Genomic DNA, 19,519 nt, shown 5'->3' with positions numbered 1-19,519 from the left:
CATATATACTAGGCAAGTGCTCTACCACTATGTTACAGCTCCAACCTTTTTGGCTTTTCTGAGACAGTTTCACTAAATTGCCTAGGCTGGCCTTGAACTTGCAATCCTCCTGCCTCAGCCTCCAGTGCAGCTGGGATTACAGGTGTGCACCTCGGTGCCCTGCTTATCAAATTAAAAACTTAAGGGAGCAATACAATTTATGTCCCATCTCAAAGGGATTAAAAAAAAAAAACATGCAACAAGTTAGACTAGTATTTTTTAAAGTCACAACTTGAATCTAAGTTTATACAGCTTGCATCATAAAAGAACTTAAATGTTTTAAGTGTACAGCTGACATTCAAAGGAAATCCCCAAAAGTCAAGAATGCCACCACAGCATCCAATTCCCTCCACACCTCAATATTTATATAAAACTATCACTCTTTAAGATTCTTCTTCACTTGCACTTCTCAATATTAGAATTGGCAAACGACATTCTTTCCAGAACCATTTTCACTTAGAATCTAAATTTTTCTCTCTTCAACAAAGATAATGCCCGTAAATAGAAAGCAAAGTTGTATGCAGACATGAATGCTGATGGCTGGCTAACGATCACTGATTAATTAAATTAAGCACCTTGCTTTCTTTCCCACACTGAATTCCCAGCATACCTTGCCAAATTCTAAGAATTCAACTGAGAAACACTCATAATGCAACCCTAATCTACAAAAATTTCCCGATATACCCCTGTTTCATAGTTATCATATACAATGGTCCTCAACCCTAACCTTGTAAGAATCAGCCGTAGAGTTTTAGGAGCAAGTGACTGAGCCTTACCAACTGGAGATTCTAAGTCAGCAGGCTCCCTCCTCACACCAAACTCATATAATGTCCTGATATCATTTTTTTTTTCTCCAATGCTAAAACAACCAAAAAAGAAACAATAAAATTTTCCTCTAGCTTTGCTTTTCTGAAAGAAGGCTACTTAAACAAACCAGGTACCATTATTCATTCACAAATGAAACCTCCAAGATCTTATCAAGGATAATATAGGTTCTGCCCCATATCCTATAATTACCTCAAATAATAATGTAGTCTACAATGCCAAGGGCCAGCTTAACTCCTTTCTCCAAAAATATTTACCCAAGCACACACCCTTAACCTTTCTCTTGCCCTGTAATCATTATTTCAACACTCATTTCATGCAACAATATTTATTAACATTTACTATATGTATTAATATTTACTATTAACATTTATTAATATTTGCTACATTTCAATTTACTGTGGATCACTTTAACCACTGTAAGTACAGTGATTAGTAAAACAAAGTTCCTATCCTCATAAAATCCACTCTTAAATTTTTGTTAAATGGTGATAAATGATATTGGAGAAAAATAAAGCAGGGACAAAAGAAGTAAGAAAGTACTCCTGGTTAACAAAGACCTCTAAATAACACTTGGAGGACACCTGAGCCCGGTCCTAAAAGAAACAGGAGAAATGAGCCATGTAGTTAGCTGGGGGAGAAAATTCAAACAAAAGCCCCTTGCATATGATTCTTTATATGACCTGATTTTTTATGTCCAAAAATGCTTTTGTGAACAAAGAAGATATACTTGAATTGATGCTCTGTCAGACTGCATTGTCAGAGGCAGAAATATTAAAGGAAATGAGAACACACTAAAAAGAGAGATCCCTCCACTTAAAGCAGGTTGGTCAGCAGCCCTCCAGCATGTCTCTCAGGAAACTGTCCCTTAGCCAGTGCTTCAATGCAATAGTTGGGATGGCCATTCTATTATCATCAAAAAACTAGTTTGTATGAGGCCCAAATGACCCAGAAGGACTGTAAGGTTTTGAAATACTTATAGAATGGAACATTAAATTCAGTTCCCTATTAAGTTATCATCCTCTTTCCTAAAAATATAGTGTCCTCTATTACTACTAAAAACTAAACTGCTGTCACTCTTTATTTCACTAAAACACCCTAACTCCCCCCAAATAATGTGCCAAATAATGTACTTTTAACCTGCTTTAAAAAAAAAAAAATGAGAATTTTAATTTTTTTTTTTTTTTTTTTTTTTTTTTTTTTAGTTTTCGGCAGACACAACATCTTTGTACATGGTGCTGAGGATCGAACCCGGGCCACACACGTGCCAGGCGAGCGCACTACTGCTTGAGCCACATCCCCAGCCCCTTAACCTGCTCTCTTAACCCAAAGGAATCATTTTCTTTAAAAAATTTCAGGTTTCTGGGGCTGGTGCTCAGTGGTAGCGCACTTGCCTGGCACTAGGTTCGATTCTGAGCATCGTGTATAAATAAAGGTCTACCAACAACTAAAAAATATATAAAAATAAATTTTAAAAAATTTCAGGTTTCATAAACATTTTAAACATAAACTTTGTCAATATAAAACTTTAAAAATATATTTATTGTTCACTCATACTACACCTCATTCCAGAAAGGATTAGAGCAAAAGTGTCAAAGTAAAGAAACAAACAAAAGAGTAAATTTACCACATCATCAAAAGGTTTTTCCTCTCACTAGATTTTTACAGGCTTCTTAAAAAATTGTGATTATGGGCTGGGGGTGTGGCTCAAGCGGTAGCGCGCTCGCCTGGCATGTGTGCTGCCCGGGTTCGATCCTCAGCACCACATACAAACAAAGATGTTGTGTCCATCGATAACTAAAAAAAATAAATATTAAAATTCTCTCTCACTCTCTCTCTTTAAAAAAACAAAAAAAACAAAAAACAATGTGATTATAAGAATACACCTATAATCCCAGAAACTCAAGAAGCTGAGGCAAGAGGATCACAAGTTTCAGGTCAGCACCAGCAATTTAGTGAGACCCTGCCTTAAAAAAAAAAAAAAAAAAAAAAAAAAAAGATCTGGGGATATAGCTCAGTGATAAAGCACCCCTGGATTCAATCCCCAGTACCACCAAAAAGAAAAAAAAAAGCGATTTTTTAAAAAAATAACAAAATGATTTTTTTAAACAAAGTATATTTACATCATAGCAAGATTACATTTAGTTTTCTCATATTATCATTTTATAAATTGTCTTTATTTTTTAATTGACATGATTATAATATTTATGGTGAATAAAGTAATATTTTTCAGATCACGGTAACAGGTATATCCATAAGCTCAAACATTTATCATTTCTTCATGCTGGGAATATTCAAAATCCTCTACTAGCTATTTGGAAACACACGATTAATTGTGCCAATCAAGGTTACCCTACTGTGCTGTAGAACATTATAAGTCATTTCTCCTCTCCAAATGGACCTCTATGTCTATTAACCAACATCTTTCCACCCCTCCCTCCCACTCTGGAAAACTTTAAAACACAAATTTATTCTAGTTTCTGGCTGGGTGTGTGACTCAGTGGTAGGGCACTTTGCCTAGCATGCACTAGGCCCTGGGTTCAATCTCCAGCAGGACAGAAAGAAAACAAAACAAAAAGAAATTTATTCTATTTTAAACTTTTGGTTACTATGTACAGAAGGGAATTTCACAGCAGGTAAAAAATTGTTTCTATTTTTTGTTTTTTCTTTGTCATATTCTAAACACAGGCAATACAAGCAAAACTGTATCAAAACCAATTTCAAAGCAACTATCTGTATTTGGTTGCAAAACTAAAATTCTATCACACGGAAATTTAATTTAAATCACCTTGCCGAGTTTGATCTCCAGTATCACACACATGCACAAAGTTAAAAAAATAAATCAGCTGTCCTTTCATGTGCACATGGAAACCTACTTGGTAAAAATTCCTAACGTGAGCTTTTTCAGCAACTAAAACTTATCTGTTTTAACTGTAAAAACAACCCTTTTTCCAAAAATCATATGAAATAATTTACCTATAATATGTGCAAACCTAACAATTACAACTCTTTGCCTACAAAAGAACCCTTCCCTCCCCTTATACTGCTACCCAAAATATCCAAACACTAATACACTAATACAAACATAAAACACTAATACAAATATACAAACACTGGGGGGAAAAACCCAAAAGTCTGATTCCTGACTCCAAAACTAGCTATTTGCTTAATAAAAATGCCCATTTTAAGAGTATGAAGAATAGCCAGGTGCAGTAGCAGGCATCTATAATCCCTTAAGAATGGGGAGGGTAAGGCAGGAAGATCACAGATACAAGGCCAGTGCAGGCAACACAGCAAGACCCTGTCTCAAAAATAAAGAAGAAGGGCTGGGAATGTGGCTCAGGCGGTAGCGCCCTCGTCTGGCCCAGGTTCGATCCTCAGCACCACATACCAACAAAGATGTTGTGTCCGCCGAGAACGAAGAAATAAATATTAAAAATTCTTTCTCTCTCTCCTCTCTCACTCTCTCTTTAAAAAAAAAAAAAATTTAAAAAAAATAAAAATAAAGAAGAAAACTTCTGGCAAACACAATTCTTTAAACAAAATCTTACACAATATATATATCATATTAAATTAACAATTTATAGACAAGAAACATTATGCAGAGGTTTTTTTGACTAACTTGTATCAATGCTTACTCAGAAGTAGAATAATATGAAAAATTAGAAGGGCCAAATGTGCAAGAAAATTTAATTTTAGATATCAACTAAACTAAATCAAGCCAGGCAAATCTACTGCAGAAACTGAAATTTTTGCAAACTGTGTAAACAAGGCTTCCACTGAAAAATTAAGGCCAAAACATTTTCATTATTTTTAAATTGAAGCTTTCTTTACATTTTTAGAAAGCATAAGCTAACTTCATTTCCTACATAAATTTACAAATATAATACAACAAATTATGTAAAACCTCAAAAACTGAATGGTACCAGAATGATTTAACAGTTACCAACTTACTAATATTTGACTTAACCATTCAAGTATGTCCACCTTCATCACAGAAGGAAAGAAAGGCTTAAAATAAAGAGCAAGCTGAAGTAATTTGGGAAAAAAATACTATCCTTTTAATATTTTCTTCACTCTTAATATAAGAGAAGGATAAGGACATTATTTCTCTTCGCTATTTTATTTCATGATTTTCATATTTCTTTTCCTACACTTTGTCACAATAAATAAATCGTTGAGCACTGTGATTGTAGCAATGAAATTAAAGATTTGTTCCACCATCACTACGACTAAAGAAAACTGTCTAAAATGCTTAATCAAGAATTGCTAGACTAGAGCCAGGTGCGATGGCACACACCTGTAATCCCAAAGATTCAGGAGGCTGAGGCAGGAGGATTGCAAGTTTAAGACCAGCTTCAGCAACCTACCAAGTTCTTAAGCAACTTAGTAAGACCCTATCTCAAAATAAAAAAGGGTTGGGGATATAGTTCAATGGTAAAGTACCCATGGGTTAAATCCCCAGTACCAAAAAAAAGAAAAAAACAAAAAAAGAACTGCAGAACTGGGAATATAGCTCAGTGGTACAGTACTTCCCTGGAATGTATGAAGCCCTGGATTCAATCTGCAGTATTGGGGAGCAGAGGAAGAACTGCTCTTCCACGAATAGTTAAACAAACTGTGGTAAATCCATATAATGGAATACTACTTAGCAATAAAAAGGGACAGACCACTGATACAAGCAACAACTTATATAAATTATATGAATTAGGGAAAAGTAAAGGGTATTTAAAAAACAAAAATAAAGGAAAGGGGGGATATTAAGATAAATTGCAATAAAACTATGTTTAACCCTATGTTTAACCCACCAATCAGCCTTTTAAAAGGGTTTTTAAAAGGTTTAAAAAATAAGGGCTGGGAGTGTAGCTCAGTGGAAGAACAAATGCTTAGAGCCACAGGCTCTGGGGTTCAATCCCCAGTACCTCAGTGTGTGTGTGTGTGTGTGTGTGTGTGTGTGTGTGCGCGCGCACGCGCATATATGTGTGTACATGTGTATGTGTATGTGTGTGTTATATTCATCCTAAAACTATGCCACTTACACTTCAATCACTTTTGTTGAGGGGTACCATGGAGTGAACCCAGAGGTGCTTAACCAATGAACCACATCCTCAGCCCTTTTTAGTATTTTATTTAGAGATAGAGTGTCACTGAGTTGCTTAGGGCCTTGCTAAATTGCTGAGGCTGGCTTCTTGAGATCCTCCTACCTCAGCCTGAGATTACAAAACTGCCCAACCACTCTGGGCTTCCAATTAGTACGCTCCCCCTTTTTTAAATACTTGAATTTTTTAGTTGTATTTGAACACAATACCCTTACTTTACTTATTTATTTTTATGTGAGGCTGAGGATCAAACCCAGGGCCTCGCACGTGCTAGGCAAATGCTCTACTGCTGAGCCACAATCCCAGTCCCTCCAATTAGTCTTAAAAACAAAATGCTAATACAGATCTCAGGGTAATTGAAACTTGATGAAACTTTTTAATGTTTTAAATATGAACTGAAATCTGACATATGGATTCTTTTGGGGAAAAAAATCAGTTTGATTATTTCTATAAAAACTGGAATTTCACTTTCCAACAAGTGAAATAATTATAATTGCAAAAGGTGAACGCTTACACACACCCTCCAAATTTTTAAGACTTAAGTTTGGCAAGTACAGTTAATTCTTTCCTAAAGTAATATTCGCACGAAAGAGAAAACCCACACACTAAATGCCAAACCAAAAAAAAAAAAAGTGATACAATGTATTAATTATAGCTCCAAGGTTACAGAGCATATTTTACAATGTAAACAGTCACTACAAATATCAACGCATTCCGTTTTTTAAGAGTGCAATCTGCATACATTTGAAACGTAGAGAATGAAGTTCAGCCAGCGTCAACAAGATCCAACTTAAAAGTTCTTGTGTTTCCTTTTCTGTGTTAAGTTTTGGCATCAGTGTTAAGACATTTCAGAGAGTTAAGAAAATCTCTCCAGAACGTCTCAACTAAAGGCTCTCAACTTTTCACTTCCTACCAGACCGCCCCCTCGCCATGGGCCCCACCTCCCGAGGAGGGTGATGGGGTGGGGCTGTTTCCCGCTAGGAAACTAAGAAATAAATGCTCTTCCCTACTCCAGAAAGAAGGGAACCGGGGAGGCCGTAAGGAGCTTCAGACTCAGATACGCAACGAACTTCGAGGAGGTAGCTGACTGGAAGCTTTCTCCCCTGCACTGAACTCCCTTCTCCCTCCCCTCCTCCCAGGTCGTGCAGTGACCCGGGGCCGGGCGGGGACAGGTGAATCCCAGGAGGGGAGAAAGAGGGAGGGACTGCCGACCGAGAGGGAACCGCGTTCAGGCAATGAATGAGTCGTGCCGCATCCGCACCACCTGTTCCTTCCAAGGGTGCCACTTCGGCCTGCCGGCAGTATTCCTGCACCAACCGGGCCGCTACCGCTGCCCGTGCTGCCCGCTTCCCTGCTAGAGGCCAGGCCTCTCCTCCCTCCGCTCGGGAAGGGTGAAAGCCAACCTTCTAGAAGCCGGGAGGTCGGGGCCTAGTCCGGAACCAGGGCCTCGGAAGCGCGGGGACGGGAGGGAGAAGACTGTGGTCCCTGGCGCGCGGGCCGAAGTGGGAGCCACAGGGAGGGGACGGAGGAGAGCATTCGGCCTCGCGAGTACTACGAAGGCGGGGTCCCGAGCGGGGGTGGCTGGGCGCCCGCCGGGCCGAAGCTTGGGCTGACAGGCCCGGCTGCCGGCTAAATCCTCCCCCCTGCTTGCCGGGAGCCTCACACTTACCAAAATCCGCTTGAAAAGCGCGTTCTCCTTGGGCGGGAGGCTCACGGCCGGCATCGTTCCGGCTCCTCCCGAGGCTCCCGCCACCACCCGGCTCGGTCAGTCTGTTTGTCCGACCGCCTCCGATGCCTAGCCACTTCAGCCCCGAATACCCCGATCCGCCGCCACCACCAGGCCTCGGGTGTCGCCGCGTCGCCCTACCCGGACACCACCTCCTCCTCGTTGTCTTTTTTCCTTTCTCACTTAACGCTGCCGCCGCCTCCCTCCCCCCACGGGTCTCCGTCGGCGGTTCACGTGGTAACTGAACAGACCGACAGAGGCAGCCAAAATGGCGGACGCGGAGGGCTTTCCCACCCGGGTCACGCCTCCTAGCACGCAGGCGCGGTGACCTTCTGTCCCACCCTCGCTGTCCCGGAGCTTGCCGGGAACCTGGAGGCTGGCCGGCCTGCGGAGGTGGAGGGGTTCTGGGCGGGCCCCCGGAGTCCTTCCCGTGGGCAGCTCCTGGGAGGCGTCCTGGGGAGGTCCGAGAGCGCGGCCGGCTACGCTTCCGACCGCCTCCTCATCGAAAATCGCCTTTCTGCTCCTTCTTGCTAGACTGGCCTTCATTCATTGAGTAGCCGCTCCCACACCGTGTGGTCGTGCTTTAAGCCTGCAGGGCTAAGCTGCAGGTGTAGGTGTTCAAGAAGCACTGTGGGTCATTACCGAAGTCATTAAGGAGCAGAGGCGGAGGGGGAATGAAAAGCCTTCACCGCGGTGGAGACTAGTGAACATACCTGGAGACGAAGGGGTCTAATCGAGTTTGAAAAGCGTGAAAGAGCCTGACCTATTAAATGGGCCTGGCTGCGGTATCGGTGATTATGGTGAATATTTCTTAAGATGAGCTTGGAAAGTTCGCTACCCAGATCTGAAGTGACCTATTTGTACTGATCAAAGGAGCTCTGCAGGCTGAAGCGTATGATTTATCTCATTGTTGAGGCCAAACAATGCAGGGTTTGAGTCACCTTGTATGAGTCACCTTGGTGTAGTGGAGGGGTTCAGGATCACTGACCCTACTGGAACTGGTTTCGAGCTCCTGTTTAATATTGTGACTATTGACTTGCCCATCATCACAAATCATCAAACTTTAGACATTGAAAACAAGACTTCAGACTAGCAAGACAAGACTAGCAAGATTACTAGAGGCAACTGCTCCAGTAGGCAAGGTCAGTCTAGACTCTAACAAGACCCCTTCCGCATATGAGACATTTCGTTAACAAAACAAACAAACAAACAAAAAGTGGAGCTTTTTAAAGGCGGCATTCCACTGATGCTCTAAAAATTTCAAGAGCCATTTTGCCCTTGATTATCTCTCCACATCCTGAATTCGATCTCTAGCGTTCTTTGCATTATGAGTCATTGAACAAGATGTGCAGTGGGTTTACCTTTTTAAATTTGTTTACACAGATACTTAACAGTTTTCAAATTGCTCTTCTTTACCCTTCCCAGGAAATCGTGAGATAAGACGTTTCCCAGTGGAAAAATCTTGAGACTAAAATTTAGGTGTTGGTTGCCCACTATGTTGGTTGCTCTCTTTTCACTTGGGTCATAAGTAAGGTTTTAGCAGTTAAATCCTGGAAATTCCTTGAATTCGGTAATCTCTCTTCAAAAGTTTGAGGAAATCATATCTACAGGAATTTGAAAAGTAGCCAGATTTTTAGACTTTTTGGGGGGCAGGGCAGGGTATTAAATATAGGGGCACTTTACAATTACCACTGAGCTTATTTTCATTTTTTATTTTGAGTCAGGGTTTCACTAAATTGCCAAATGTGGCCTCCAACTTTCAATCTTCCTGCTTCAGCCTCCCACATCACTGGGATTACAGGTTTACACACCACGCCCTGCTTAACCTTAATCTTTTTTTTAAATAACATATAAAATTAAGTTTAATTTATAAAAATCAATTGTTATTTAGTAATAATGAAAAGTTCACTCCCTCCAGCGGACTTTCAACAATCTGAACTATTAAAAAATAGAAAAAGCATCTTTTTTTTTTTTTTTTCATTTAGTCACTAACTTGAGTTTCCAAATCTCTGGCCTCATTCAAAAATCCCTACAGCAATATTATTTGCTATAGATTTTTAAATTTTTTTCTATATATAATATTCTATTTTTCCCCTCAGGGGAAGCGCATTTCTGGTCTTTGAAACACAGTGGTTTCCACCAGAAACTGAATACCTACTTAAATAAGCCAGCAATAATAGCTTGGCAAATGTTAATTCTTTTTGGCTAGTAACAAATAGTTTTTGTTTTGTTGGTACTGAGAATTGAACCCAGGGACCCTTAACCCCTGAGCCACATCCCCAGCTATATATATATAAATTTTTTTAATGTTTAATTTTTTGTAGTTGGACACAATACCTTTAATTTATATGTGGTGCTGAGGATTGAACCCAGGGCCTCGCACTTGCTAGGCGAGTGCTCTATCACTGAGCAATGACCCCAGCCCCTTTTTTTATATTTTTATTTAGAGATAGAGTCTGGCTAAATTGTTTAGGCCCTTACTACATTGCTGAGGCTGGTTTTGAACCATCCTCCTGCCTCAGCCCTCCCAGCCACTGGGATAACAGGGATGCGCCACCAAACCCAGTTTAAATAGCTTCTCTTCTCCTCCAATACTAGGGTTCTTGGGATCAGGGGCTTCTGCATGCTAGGTAAGTGCCCTAACGCTTCTTTCTTCCCCCCCCCCTCCCCAGACAGTATCTCACCAAGTTACCCAAGCTGGCCTTGAAGTTGCCATTCTTCTGCCTCAGCCTCTCAAGTAGCTGAGATTACAGGCACACACTCCCAGGCCCAACTTAAATAGCAGTTTTTAAGGTTCAGTGGATATTAGTCTGATTTCAAGTTAAAATGCACCTACAGGAGCTGGGGTTGTGGCTCAGTGGTACAGCACTTGCCTAGTATGTGTGAGGCACTGGATTAGATTCTCAACACCACATATAAATAAATGAATAAAATAAAGATCCATTGACAACTAAAAAAATAAGAATTTTTTTTTTTTTTTTAATGCACCTACAGGGCTGGGATTGTGGCTCAGCGGTACAGCTCTCGCCTAGCACGAGCAGGACCCGGGTTCGATCCTCAGCACCACATAAAAATAAAGGCATTATGTTATGTTGTGTCCACAGCCATCTGACCACACAGTGACTTGATAGCCTGAACACAACAATAAAATAATCTACTCTTATCACCACCATTTGACAAATAGAGATTTCATTTGAGTTATGCTGTGAATGATAGCTGTGCTTCCAAGTTTTCATAAACAAGGCTCTGTATGCTGTAGCTGCTGCTATAGCATCTTAACATATATTTCCATTTCACTGTGACCAAAATGTTTCCTCTAGGGTTGAAGATACAGCTCAGTGGTAGAGCTCTTTCCTAGCATTCATAAGGCTGTGGGTTCCATCACCAGCAGTACACACACACACACACACACACACACACACACACACAAGCTTCCCCAAAAAATAACCAAAAATAGATAAAATCATTTGGCTTCCAGACTTTACTTCTACAAAAGGGATATATATAATAAAAATTCTCCACCTTCATATATCTAAGATGTTCTCTATTGAGACTTTTACATCTAGATAACTAAATATATTTTACAGAAAAATCACACAAAATAGATTTTACGTGTTTGTTTAACAAGTGTTAAACAAATTTAACAAATGTTAACACTTTGCTATTGCCTTTGATTTTTTTTTTTTCTTTAATAGAAACTTATAGCTAGAGGGGCTGGGGTTGTGGCTCAGCGGTAAAATGCTCGCCTAGCATGTGTGAGATACTGGGTTTGATCCTCAGCACCACATAAAAATAAATAAATAAAGGTATTGGGTCCAACTACAACTAAAAAATAAATATTTTTAAAAAATAAATTAAAAAAACTTAGAAGAGGAAGTCCATCTCCCTCCAGGTCCTAAATTTGATCTATACAATTCTTATGTACCATAAGTCAGTAAACATGTAGTGTTGTTTTGCATTTTATGTATTTTCAACTCAATCTTCTTTAACCCTCCCTGGGAGATATGAGCTGAGTAATAATACTTCTCCTAATGGAAAAATATTGGATTAAAATTTTGCTTTTCTAGCTGCTAACTCAAATCTCTGTGTTAACCCTAGGTCATGAATAAGATTTTAGCATTCAAATTCAGGAAATGGTTTAAATGAATGTTATGAAACAACTTCTACCAAAACATAATAGCTATTAACTCCTAGCTGGAAATGCTTCATCAAGATTCTTTTCAGATGGAATTTCACCTACAGCTGCCTACTCCAAGTGTAGGGTTCCATCAGCTCTAACATGCTGTGAGCAGTGTACTTCTACTTCATCACTTTCCCAAAATACACACTAGTAAAAGGATACAGGGACTAAAGCTCTGAAAAAGAATGAAACAGCCTTTCTTAGAACAGATACTGATATTAGTAATTTGCTCACTGGTTCTAAATACTCTGACTAAATGTGGCTTTTGTTTCAACTTGTTGGAGACTGACAAAAGCTTCGCCAGGACAAGTTTCTAAGGGGTGGTGTAGAAAGGATATACAACTGACAGGTTGCTGAGTGGACAAGAAGCCAAGAAGCTGAGAGCCAACAACTGACTCAGCGCATTAGTTGGGTGGTTTGCTTACTGGAGCATGAGTTCAGGAGGCTCAAACTAGGTTACAAACTCTTTCTAAAGTGACTCACAATTTAGCAACCTATTCAATCATCATTTACATTTGTTAAATGGGCTAGAAATTGTAACAACTATTTTACTCTTCGGTTAACAGTTTTTTGTTTTTTGTTTTTTTTTTAATCTTAAATGATGTTGGTAAAAATTCATAGAAGGAAAAAATTGCAAACATTTTGCTTTTAAAATGAATCTAAATGGCATTGGGTTTAAAGAAATAGCTTTTAAAGGTTAAAATGTATCATCTATTACCTATACATATTTTTACATGGTTTTTAGACATCACATTGAACTCAGAATTGAATACACAAAAGTCCCGCTAGGTTATGCAAGATCAGACCATTGATCAGAAAAATGCCTTTAAACAAAATGTTGTTTCCTATTCACACTTTCTAAGCTTCCCAGCGACCTACAGGATAGCTCTCTCTCGTAGAGCTGGAGTCAGAGCACCTGGAACTCAGTCCCACCTCTGCCAGCTGTGTGACCTTGGGTTGGTCAGGGCACTTTCACTTGTACCAGAACTGTCTCCACCTCTCAGTGTTCAGTATGACCTTGAGTGTAAACACATTTAGGAACTGTTGTTTAGGTCTTCGAATGCAAGGTACGAAATATCGCCTTGGATGAGCCCTCTTCTGTGAGCTAATCTGTAAATTGATGGTAATCACCCGATCCCGGTGAAGAAGAAAAGACCCAAGGAACCTAGGCCATGCGATGCGTAAATGCACGGGGCTTGAAACACCTCAGCGCGACACTTCCTTTTACTTTCTGGCTCACCTAGGAACAGTTTGGTCAACTTTGGGGTCGGGGAGGTGACTAGAAACCCTACGAAGACCAAAGACGTGGGTAAGCTACCTGCCTCCCCCCTTTAACCATTTCCTTCCCAACCCCACTTAAAGACAAAAGACCGGGGCCAGAGGCGCCGGGAACCGCGGCCACTGGACTCCTTCGCGCCGCACCGAGCTCTAGCGCTCCCGCCGCCAGGGGGCGCCGCGGCCGCGCAGGCTCTCCGGGGGCGGGGCGGGGCGAAGGCGGAGCCTGTCCGTAGACATGGCGCCGTCCGCGCTGCTGCGCCACTTCTCGCGGCTGCTGGCCCCCGCCAGGCTCCCGAGCGGCGGTGAGTGTCCCTTCTCCTGCCGGCCCCCTCGACCCTCAGCCTTCCCCTGCCCAGGGCGGTCCTGACCTCCGCGGGCAGCAGACGGCGGCGACCCGCGCTCGGCCTAGTGACCTTGGCCGGCCACGATCCGGAACCCACCTGGATCCTCTCGGCCCTCGTCTCGCACTCTGCAGGCTGGGTCCCGCACACACCAGGAGGGGACCCTCGGGTGCCTCTGCGGCCCTCCGCGGGTCTGAGTCGCCGCCCTTCGGCGAGGCTCGGGGGCGTCCTTCAGGACCCGTTTCCTGGGCCGTTGAATGGGGGGGATCGAAGGAAGAATTTACCCGGTTACGCGTAACTGCTGGCTCCTTTGTCCGCCCGCGGTCAGTTAGACGCCTGTGTTCCCTTTCAGCTTGTGCACGGTCCAAGTTCTACCTGCGGGACCCGCCGAACGACCAGCCGGACTGGCTGAAAGTCGGGCTGACCTTGGGTACCACCGTCTTCCTGTGGTTCTACGTGAGTACCTAGTCCCCATGACGCGTCCCGACCCAGCCGAGGGCCGTGAGACCGAATGTTGAAGACGTAACGTGTGGAGACAGAATTCCCCTACAATATGATATTCGTGTGTCCCTAATAACCTATTTCTCCCTAAAGGGAATCCAAAAAAGAAACAAAAAGACTTAAAAAGAAATTAAGATTTCAGCAGTATGGAAAAAGTATGATAAGGTTGAAATTTCTGTTATCTATTGTTATGTAGCATAGTCTTGTGAAGAACAGCAGTTATACCAATACATTAATTATTTGTTAATTAGTTTTGAAGCTCGTTGGGGTTTTATGAAGGCACCTCTTTCAATGACATAGGGACACGTAGGCAGTAAACAAGTTTACAAATTAAATTTCATTAGACTTCCAAAACATCAGAGTTTAAAAAAGTGTAGGTCTTATCAGGGGCTGTCTGTAATCCCAGCGGCTCAGGAGGCTGAGACAGGAGGATCTGGAGTTCAAAGCTAGCCTCAGCAAAAGTGAGGAACTAAGTAACTCAGTGAGACTCTGTCTCTAAATAAAAAATACAGAATAGGGCTGGGGATGTGGCTCAGTAGTTGAGTGCCCCAGTGCAAAAAAAAAAAAAAAAAAAAAAATCTCTTTTTTTTTTTTTTTTTTTTGCCATGCTGGGGATGGAACCCAGGGCCTCTTATATGCTAGGCAAGCCCTCTACTACAGAGCCCCAAGCCCCAAAATGTTAGGAATTAATCAGTGTTTATATAAATATTTTGCTGAAAATTGTACTTAGTGTATAGCAGGGTATTTGATGTTTTCTTTATGCAAAGTGCTTTAGTTGTAAACTTTCCTTTAATCATTATTAAGTGATACACATTGTTGACTCTTTTACAGGTGAAGAAATTTAGAAACATTAGTTTGCTGAACCTAGTTTCACCTTACTGCAGAACTTTGCTCCACCACTGTAAAACATTGCTTCTCTAGAGATAAAATTATTTTTTTAAGTTGACTAAAAAAAAAAAAAGGTGTTATGGATATAGCTCAGTTGGTAGAGTGCTTCCCTCCAATGTACAAGGCCCTGGGTTCAATCCCCAGCACCAGGATGAATGAATGGATAGATAGAAAGAATGAATGAATGAATAAAAGTATCTGCTGTATTGGTTTTTGTTTTTAATTTGGTACTTAGGATTGAACCCAGGAGCTTAATCATTAAGCCACACCCCCAGCCCTTTTTATTTTTCTTTGAAGACAAGGTCTCACCAAGTTTCTTAAGGCCTGAGAAATGCTGGGGCTGGTTTTGAACTTGGGATTTCTCCTGCCTCAGCCTCCCAGGTCACTGAAATTACAGGCATGTACCACCACACTTAATCTCTTATTTGGGATTTTCTCTTCAAAGTGATTTAGATCAGCTGGGTGCAGTGGCACATGCTTGTAATCCTAGCTACTCAGGAGTCTGAGGCAGGAGGATCCCAAGTGTGAAAGCCTGTCTTTTAAAAAAAGGGTGGGGAGCTAGCAATACAGCTCAGTGTTAGAGCAACTCTAGGTTCAATCCCCTGTACCAAAAAAAAAAAAAAAGCCAAAATAAATAAAGTGGTTCAGATCTTTGAATAGGAAGGGGTAGGAGATGTTGAAAGTCACAACTTAATGGTAACTACTCTTTTTCAATAATTTTTATAAGGGAATGTTTTCCCTTTTTTGGTGAGGGGGACAAGGGGCCTTAATTTTAGAGACAAGATCTCCCCTAGTTGTTGAGATTGGCCTCAACTAACTTGGGATCCTCCTGCCTCAGTCTCCCGAGTAGCTGGGATTATGAGTATACACAACCATATCCAATTTATAATGAAATTTTTTTATGCGTTCTTTTTTTTTATAAGAGAGAGAGAGGAGAGAAAATTTTAATGTTTATTTTTTAGTTTTCGACTTACACAACATCTTTGTTGGTATGTGGCGTTGAGGATCGAACCCGGGCCGCATGCATGCCCGGCGAGCGCGCTACCGCTTGAGCCACATCCCCAGCCCTTTATGCATTCTTAGTTTAACGTGTTTCCTAAAAGAAAGCTTCATTGCTGTTTAGAACACTAATGATCGAAACTGTATCTTTGCTTGTCATAAAGGTCCTATGTCAGATGCATATTCTATCAGTGATTCTAAGAAAGTAACTGTCCTCTGGCATCTAACTAATCCACAGATAGTTGAGGGATGAAGTTGGTATGGCATCCCAGTATCAAACCTCTATAGTTAGAAGTGTAACACACACCCACCAGCCTGAATCTGTAATATCCAAGTTCTACTGTGCCCCGTTGATATTGTCCCTCTGTGGTAAGGCTCTCCATTATATTTATTACCCACCAAGTGAAATTTCACACAAGTTCAATTTTAATGTTTAAGGGTTGTCTTTTTTTTTTTTTTAAATATTTATTTATTTTTTTAGTTCTCGGTGGACACAACATCTTTGCTGGTATGTGGTGCTGAGGATCGAACCCGGGCCGCACGCATGCCAGGCAAACGCGCTACCGCTTGAGCCACATCCCCAGCCCATGTCTTCTTATATTTAGTATGTCAGATTATGGGCAACAAATATATTCCATTCATGGTTTTTGGACTTTTGAATCTCTTTAGGTTTTTTTTGGGGGGTGGGTTACTGGAGATTAAACTTGGGGCCACTTGACCACTGAGCCACCTCCCAAGCCCTGTATTGTATTTTGTTTAGAGACAGGGTCTCAGTTGCTTAGTTCCTCGCTTCTACTGAGGCTGGCTTTGAACTCGCAATCCTCCTATCTCAGCTTCCCAAGCTGCTGGGATTACAGGAGTGTGCCACCATGTTCCACTTCTTAGCTTTATATTTCTCTCTGGAATAGTAATTAATCTACCCTGTTCCTCTTAAAAAAAAAAAAAAAACATAAGCATCTGGGGCTAGGGTTGTGGCTCAGTGGCAGAGTGTTTGCCTCATACCTGTGAGGCACTGAGATCGATCATCAGCACCACATAAAAATAAATAAACAAAATAAAGATATTGTGGTAAGTGTGTGTGTGTGTGTGTGTGTGTGTGTTTAAATATTTATTTTTTAGCTTTAGGTAGACACAATGTCTATTTTTATGTGGTGCTGAGGATCCAACCCAGTGCCTCACGCATGCCAGGCGAGTGCGCTACTACTTGAGCCATATCCCTAGCCCCTAAAAAAAATATTTTTTAAAAAAGTAAGCATCATTAGTTAATTCCCCTTCTCTTTGCCAGAAAGACTATATTTCTAATTTTAACTGTTAACTTGTAGCTCATCAAACAACATAATGAAGATGTTTTAGAGTATAAAAGAAGAAATTCTTTGGAGTAAATTCTTTTGGAGATACTAATATAGTAAGTATACATTTATATAGGTGATGAGAGTATGCAACTTAATTTGACCTCTTTTCAAATACAGTAGTTTTGTTTTGTCTTTTAGGTTTATACTTTGTAGTGCCAGATTTCTGTCTGTGACATATTTATGAATTTTTATACCTTGGCTTCACCATCTTTTGGCATAATGATTTTTTAAATTGTTTTTAAGATGTTGATGAACCTTTATTTTATTCATTTATTTATATGCAGTGCTGAGAATCTAACCTAGTGCCTTCACACATGCTAGGCAAGTGCTCTACCACTGAGCCACAACCCCAGCTTTGAGCATAATTATTTTTTAATCATTAATTTACTGTATTCAAAGACAGTTATGCTTAAGAATGAAACCAAAATTATATATTTTTTAATCTAATAGTTCTTTACTCATTGCCTTCAAAGCATTTATGACAAATTATCATAATTTGTTTGTATATTTTTTAATATGCATGGCATATCCTGCACTGAATTCCATGAAAGCAGGAACACTGTTTTATTAATGGTAATGTACTCTGCAGCTTGCTGAATGCCCATCTAATCTAAAATCTAGAATGAGTGACTCTAGATTTTGGATTTTTTTTTTTTTAATAGTTGTAGATGGACAGCATTCCTTTATTTTATTTATCTTTTTCATGCAGTGCTAAGTATTGTAATCAGTGCCTCATATGTGCTAGGTAAGTGCTGTGCCACTAAGCCACAGCCCCAGCCCTGGAATTTTTTTTCTGCATGACCCTTTCATTATCTCTGTCCAACTAACATCTAGTTGGATAATTTCTGATAAGATCTAGCTGTGAACAAGATATACTATGCATGATTCAAGAGAATTTGATTAAAGTAGATAACTTTTATCTGCTGAAAAATAAATATAGTGATCAAAAAATACAGTTTTCCATATTTAACAACTCAATCTCAGTGCTTTAGGGTTGACTATCCATATCTTTTGCTTCTTTGTTTTCTAGAAATAACACCTTGCCTAGTGGGCTGGGGTTGTGGCTCATGGTAGAGCACTTGCCTTGCATGTAAGGTACTGGGTTTGATTCTCAGCACCACATAAAAACAAATAAACAAAATAAAGGTATTGTGCCCATCTACAACTTATATACATATGTATATATATAAAATAACACCTTGCCTATTTCACTGTTCCGATCAGGCAATCGAGATGAAAATAAATCATTTAAATTAAAAACAGATGACTTTTGTTATTTCATGGTTCAAACCATATTTTTGTTAAAATTTAAAATAAAGTATTAATACTCTTTGTAGATGTGTTTTCTAGACTTTCCCCAGTTCACTAAGATGAATTATTTAGTCTAATTTTAATATTTTTTTTCTGGTAAATGCTATAGTTGAATTCTTTTTCCTCTTTGTTGTAGGTATGTTCCATATGATGATTATAGAAGATCTTCTGGATTCACCAATCTATTGAGTTTCAAATGTCAGAGAAAGTTAAATGTGAATATATATGAAGTCAGAATTTGTGTTTTGCTTGATTAAATGAAAATACTTCTATGTTCTGCAAATAATACATATTATGACAACTTGTAAAAAAAAAAAAAACGTGTAAGGTACATTATTAGAAATTCTTAAATACGAAGACCATCTTATAACAAGGTCAGTGGTATTTTACAAAAATCATGAGAGGACTTGTTCTTGGGGCTGGGGTTGTGGCTCATTGGTAGAGTGCTCACCTAGCATGCATGAGGCACACTGTGTTCGATCCTCAGAACCACATAAATGTAAAATAAAGATATTGTATCCACCTAAAAATAAAAAATAAATATTAAGAAAAAGACTTGTTCTAGAGATGAATTCAATAATCCCTGCTGATGAATTTACTTCTTATGAACTTTTAATTTCTGATTAAAACACTTATTCTTTAGTATGTCAAGGAGACAGGACTACTTTATTACTCAAAATACAAAAGGTCCTAATTGTTTTTTTCTTCTAGAGAAGTCATTTTGGTAAGTCAGAAAGTAAAGATGAATTCTATTATCAGTAGTTCTTCTAACTTCATTTTCTTGAATTTAAATGATTTTTATTTGGGTGAAATTTGTTGTCTTTTTTTTTTCTTAAATATTTTTTTTAGTTGTAGATGGACACAATATCTTTATTTGTTTGTTTGTTTATTTTTTATGTGGTGTTGGGGATTGAACCCAGGGTCTCATGCATGTGAGGCAACCGTTCTACCACTGAGCTACAACCCCAGCCCCCACTTTT

General features: G+C 39.9%; 2 protein-coding genes across 3 annotated transcripts in view; one reads left to right on the top strand and one right to left on the bottom strand.

Annotated features, from left to right (window-relative positions):
- Naa15 (N-alpha-acetyltransferase 15, NatA auxiliary subunit) overlaps positions 1-7,980 on the bottom strand; it is an 80,873-nt gene extending 72,893 nt beyond the window's left edge. The window contains exon 1 of one of the 2 annotated variants that reach the window (XM_026386176.2): positions 7,633-7,980. In XM_026386176.2, coding sequence (XP_026241961.1) covers positions 7,633-7,686 — 54 coding nt within the window. In that variant the 5' untranslated portion in view covers positions 7,687-7,980. Of the gene's footprint in view, positions 1-7,366; positions 7,455-7,632 lie in introns of those variants that run through there. The other variant, XM_026386177.2, reaches the window with a different exon arrangement.
- A 5,360-nt stretch (positions 7,981-13,340) lies between these two features.
- Positions 13,341-18,866, top strand: Ndufc1 (NADH:ubiquinone oxidoreductase subunit C1). Its single transcript, XM_026386184.2, has 4 exons — positions 13,341-13,449; positions 13,841-13,944; positions 17,199-17,281; positions 18,676-18,866. Exons 1-3 carry the CDS (start codon positions 13,383-13,385, stop codon positions 17,256-17,258), a joined length of 231 nt encoding a protein of 76 aa, XP_026241969.1. The 5' UTR covers positions 13,341-13,382; the 3' UTR covers positions 17,259-17,281; positions 18,676-18,866.
- The last annotated feature ends 653 nt before the right edge of the window (positions 18,867-19,519 follow it).

Source organism: Urocitellus parryii, chromosome 10 (genome assembly GCF_045843805.1).
Source record: "Urocitellus parryii isolate mUroPar1 chromosome 10, mUroPar1.hap1, whole genome shotgun sequence".
NCBI classification, from domain to species: Eukaryota; Metazoa; Chordata; class Mammalia; order Rodentia; family Sciuridae; genus Urocitellus; species Urocitellus parryii.
Note: the sequence above shows the minus strand (reverse complement) of the source record. Positions and strands in the feature narration are given on the sequence as shown.